This window comes from Limulus polyphemus, unplaced genomic scaffold, assembly GCF_000517525.1.
Source record: "Limulus polyphemus unplaced genomic scaffold, Limulus_polyphemus-2.1.2 Scaffold6530, whole genome shotgun sequence".
Taxonomy (NCBI): domain Eukaryota; kingdom Metazoa; phylum Arthropoda; class Merostomata; order Xiphosura; family Limulidae; genus Limulus; species Limulus polyphemus.
The window spans coordinates 1,503-6,937 of NW_013672140.1; the positions used below are offsets into that span (position 1 = coordinate 1,503).

Here is a 5,435-nt window from a genome sequence, read left to right on the forward strand (position 1 = left end):
TTGTACAGGTTGTTGTAAAGTGTTGTACAGGTTGTTGTAAAGTGTTGTACAGGTTGTTGTAAAGTGTTGTACAGGTTACTATTGTTGTAAAGTGTTGTACAGATTGTTGTAAAGTGTTGTACAGGTTACTATTGTTGTAAAGTGTTGTACAGGTTACTATTGTTGTAAAGTGTTGTAATGCCACGAAAACGAGAGAACATCGCATTCAATGAAAACTGAAATAGTTTGTTGACCGGTACACATTAAAACTGTCAGCAAATCTCACCTTCAGGCAGTGGTAATGGGTCTGCTTCCGGTTATGAGAACAGTTCGTAAACCTGTCCGAACAGTCGTCCATCGGGCTATACCTCATGAAGCCGTGTTGAAGAGACTCGTCACGTTTTTTGTGCCATTTGAAGTGTCGTATCATTTCTTCCTTCTTCACAAATACCTGATTAAAAAAAACAAAACAATAATAATATCAGAGTCTCTTAATGGTGCGAACCCAGTGCTTTAACCACGTTCTCAAAAACAAGTATTAAAGATTATGCCTATTATTAAGTAGAGCCACTGTCCCCAGCGGTTCCGTGCTCGAGCTCTTTCTCATGAACTATCTGACGAATTGATTATTTTCATGATCGTCGTAACGGAAATCCTAAAAAAAAAAAAACGATAATAAAATCATGCTCTTAGTTTTTGAAAAGATCGTGGGAATGATAGATTAAAAATGTCGTCATTGTTATAACAAACGGAAAGACATTCCGAGTTTCCTCCTCTTTTAAGTGCTTATTAAGTGGTTCATTTATCTTGGAGCTGATTTTACTCAATCATAGAATTGTGAGTGTAAATACTGTTGTTAATCAACCAGCTTCGAGAAGGTTTAAGGGTAATGATTCCACAAGATAAGGAACAAAAAACTAGGCCTAACAAGTCACCATATAGTGCAATATATACTCAGTAAGTTATTAGATAGTGTTTGGGGTTGTAACGGATATATATTCTTTCAACCATATACAATATTGACTAAAATACCGTCTTAAGACCCCGAAAAATGTAAAATTAATAAAAACAACCACGCCCCAATTATGAAGATAAAACAAAGGAAGAGTTTACATTTAATAAAAATAAATAAACTGTGTGATTAAGTGTCACATAATTTGTTGAAGTGCAACAAATATCAAAGTCGTAATATAAATCCTCCTATTCCCGACATCTGGGGGGGGGGGGTCCACGTGCTGCATTATATCGGGCGATTTTGTATTTTTCCCGTTACAACACCCATAGCAAAGAACGAACGGACCTAAATTTTGGATCAAATCACTCCTTTTATACGTAATTGTGGACCCTGTAATCAATGAAATCGTCGACCTACAAGCAATCTGGTTTATAAATAGTTTTAAAATGTATATGGACTCCACTGGTAATATTAGAGTTAACATGTCACATCGAACGTATTGTATCTCTCTATGTGGTTTATTATGAATACAAACTAAACTAACAATAAAAACATCAACGTATTAACTCACGTTAAGACATCTGACTACCACCCCTCATAATATTATAATCTCACCGTCCACGAAAGGCCGACGTCATACATTCTAAATCTAATATTTTTTGCTACTGTAGTAGGTCGAGAAAACGTACCCTGGAATTGCAATCAAGACAATGGAAATGTTCTCGGTAATTTAAGTCTTTACAGTAGTTACTCCCGCACTCCGACGCATTTGCAAATCTGCATAACGAAACAAAATATTAAGATATATATACATTGAATGAAAACATACATACATGAATTACGAGGTTCTTGCACATATGGTACGTTAATGTTTTCTTTGATATAGTTTGCATCTTACAATTAATGCTGTATCTTTTATATATATATATTGGGAAAAAATATAAATTATTATCCTTTCAATAGAGAAACAAAATATACAAGTTTTTATTTTTTAGTGTCTAATAAACACTTGCTCTTTAATTAAGCTTTATAGTTTATCATATTTAACGAAATATTTTCCCCCAAAGGAGGACACCTGTTTAAACCCACTCGCACCACTATACAGCAGTGTTTTGTCTGTCAGTAAGTCAGTAGAAACTAAAATGATGTCATATAATGGGCATTTAAAGTTGCAATTTGTACTGTCGTCACGTCACTAAAACGTGCGCATGCCATGAATCACGAGAAGAAATATGCACTCTGTAGGCTAAAACGCAACATGACATACAAACTTGAAAAGCAAGGAATAAAAATATTTGTTACTCTTAATTCTGGTTTTATTACTCTTGAAACATAATACATTTATAAGTAAATCCAGTAAAATATCTTTTTTTCTTTTTGGTCTATAAATCCCTTCTTTCTCTAGGATTTTGCTTTTATTTCTTAGTACTGAACACCAGAGGAAACATTTTCTCAGGATGTTTTGAACGCTTACTGTAAAATAAATTAATTCTTAATTTTTTTTCCTCAAAAAAAAAAACCCAAACCCTGAAATGAGCGTCAAAACATTTTCAGGCCCGGCATGGCTAGGTGGTTAGGGTACTCGACTCGCATTCTGATGGTCGCGGGTTCGAATCCCCGTCACACCAAACATGCTCGCCCTTTTAGCCGTGGGGGCGGTATAATGGGACGGTCAATCCCACTATTCGTTGGTAAAAGAGTAACCCAAGAGTTGGCAGTGGGTGGTGATGACTAGCTGCCTTCTCTCTAGTCTTACACTGCTAAATGAGGGACGGCTAGTCTAAATAACCCTCGTGTAGCTTTGCGTGAAATTCAAAAACAAACAAAGAAAACAATTTCAGACCTTACATATCTAAGATATTCATATTAAGTGAGTCACTCAGTCAAGAAGATATCTTTTTTATAAGTTACTTTGGCTTACTCACCTCTATAAGTACCGAGTGTAATCCATGGGGAGAGATATCCTTTTATAAGTTACTTTGCCTTACTCACCTCTATAAGTACCGAGTGTAATCCATGGGGAGAGATATCCTTTTATAAGTTACTTTGCCTTACTCACCTCTTTACGTACCGAGTGTAATCCATGGGGGAGATATCCTTTTATAAGTTACTTTGCCTTACTCACCTCTTTACGTACCGAGTGTAATCCATGGGGGAGATATCCTTTTATAAGTTACTTTGCCTTACTCACCTCTTTACGTACCGAGTGTAATCCATGGGTCCAGTTTTTCCGTTGTTGAGTCTCACAGGATTCGTGTTTTTTCTGCTTCCTAACACTAAAATAATAAGTAAATAAAATAAGAATAAAGCTAGGTAAAAACAACACGTTAAATATGGTTGTACTGCTTGATAAACATATTTCAGTATATCTATATGGAAACATTATACCAGCACAGACAGGCCTTTTTCCATCCCAACTCACACATCAAACAAGAAGTAAAATAAAACACTTATCTTAAACCTTTATCGTTGAGCCTGTCTATGAATTTTGGATCTCATTGTTAGTTGTCCGTTTATCTATTGATTTTCTACTCTTTTGTGAGATATATTTATCGAAGTAACTGAGTCTGCTTTAGCACAACGTGTGTCAGGCACGTTTCATGTTATAGACTGAAGTAACGTTAAATTGATAAATCAGATGGAATTGAGATTTGAATTAAGTATTACAGAAACAAGATAGACTGAAAAAACAAACAAACAAACAAAAAACAAATATATTGTGCTGAACAAAGAAGTTGGTCCAAGTGTAGTAGAAACAAAGTACTGGACATGTGTTTTATAAACTCTGGGTATTTTAAGTCTAGATGGCGCTAATAAAATACAAATCATTATGTAGTATATAAGTCAACGTTTATTCCAGAAGATTGTGGCGTAAGAACACCAAAACGTGTTGAGTCATTTTGAAAGTAGTCCGTGTTTTTAATAAATTATTGATTGTGAAATTATTTTAGCGTTGTACTCGTTTTAATTGTATGTATATGTAAGTTTAATAGTAAATTGGACAAATATATGCTTTGATATCTATTTTAAGGTAATTAACGGGACCGTCTTTAAAGCTCAACAGACCATATATTACTGAAAGTATTACATATCTCCTCATTTATTTAAGAGATGAAAGGCTAGAAAAAATATGATCGTGACGTTTCTCAAATAAAATATGTAATTTTTAAGATAACTCCTAATATATTTGAGACAAACTTTAATTTATGTGCGATAAATTCTAACAGCGTGTTGGGTCAGGCGTGGCCAAATTGTTAACGAATTCAGATTCTGAATCCGAGGATTCATGCTTCGTGACATTTTGACGCAAAAATGAACTCCGCACTTTGGGGCTGAAGGAGTAATAGAAGAGTAACTGTCATCTTCGACTATCTAATCTGACAAGTGTATCCTAAGAGTCGGCGATGGGTGCTGTTGACTTGCTTACTTTTCTTGGAATCTATGGCGATGGGTGCTGTTGACTTGCTTACTTTTCTTGGAATCTATGGCGATGGGTGCTGTTGACTTGCTTACTTTTTTGGAATCTATGGCGATGGGTGCTGTTGACTTGTTACTTTTCTTGGAATCTATGGCGATGGGTGCTGTTGACTTGCTTACTTTTCTTGGAATCTATGGCGATGGGTGCTGTTGACTTGCTTACTTTTCTTGGAATTTATCAGTTCATGATTGATTGACAGCTATGTGCTGCTAACCCTTGTGTAGGTGTGAGCGAACGTTATAAATTTACAAATAACAATTACTTTGCGCTTAAAATTACACTCTGATTAATTAAAATGAGTTATCGATAACACCTTCAAACACATACGTACAAACACCAAAACCAAAAGTTTTTTTTAAATATACATATACACAAGATGTTAATGTTTGATCCCAAGTTAGCTTACTACAGTAAAACTATACACAAGATGTGAATGTTTGATCCCAAGTTAGCTTACTACAGTAAAACTATACACAAGATGTGAATAAAGCTAACTTGGGATCAAATTTTACTGTAGTCTATACACAAGATGTAATGTTTGATCCTAAGTTAGCTAACTACAGTAAAACTATACACATGATGTGAATGTTTGATCCTAAGTTAGCTAACTACAGTAAAACTATACACAAGATGTGAATGTTTGATCCTAAGTTATCTAACTACAGTAAAACTATACACATGATGTGAATGTTTGATCCCACTGTAGTAAGCTAACTTAAAACTATACACAAGATGTGAATGTTTGATCCCAAGTTATCTAACTACAGTAAAACTATACACAAGATGGACTACAGTAAAACTATACACGAGATGTGAATGTTTGATCCCAAGTTATCTAACTACAGTAAAACTATACACAAGATGTGAATGTTTGATCCTAAGTTATCTAACTACAGTAAAACTATACACGAGATCTGAATGTTTGATCCTAAGTTATCTAACTACAGTAAAACTATATACGAGATGTGAATGTTTGATCCTAAGTTATCTAACTACAGTAAAACTATACACAAGATGTGAATG

At 34.7% G+C, this 5,435-nt stretch overlaps 1 protein-coding gene across 1 annotated transcript in view; it reads right to left on the minus strand.

The window, feature by feature from the left end:
- Positions 1–205: 205 nt before the first annotated feature.
- Positions 206–5,435, minus strand: part of LOC106473820 — a 41,549-nt gene continuing 36,319 nt past the window's right edge. The window contains exons 4-6 of the mRNA XM_013934495.2: positions 3,126–3,210; positions 1,624–1,711; positions 206–430 (exon numbers count right to left, since the gene is read on the minus strand). Coding sequence (XP_013789949.1) covers positions 206–430; positions 1,624–1,711; positions 3,126–3,210 — 398 coding nt within the window. The remainder of the gene's footprint in view (positions 431–1,623; positions 1,712–3,125; positions 3,211–5,435) is intronic.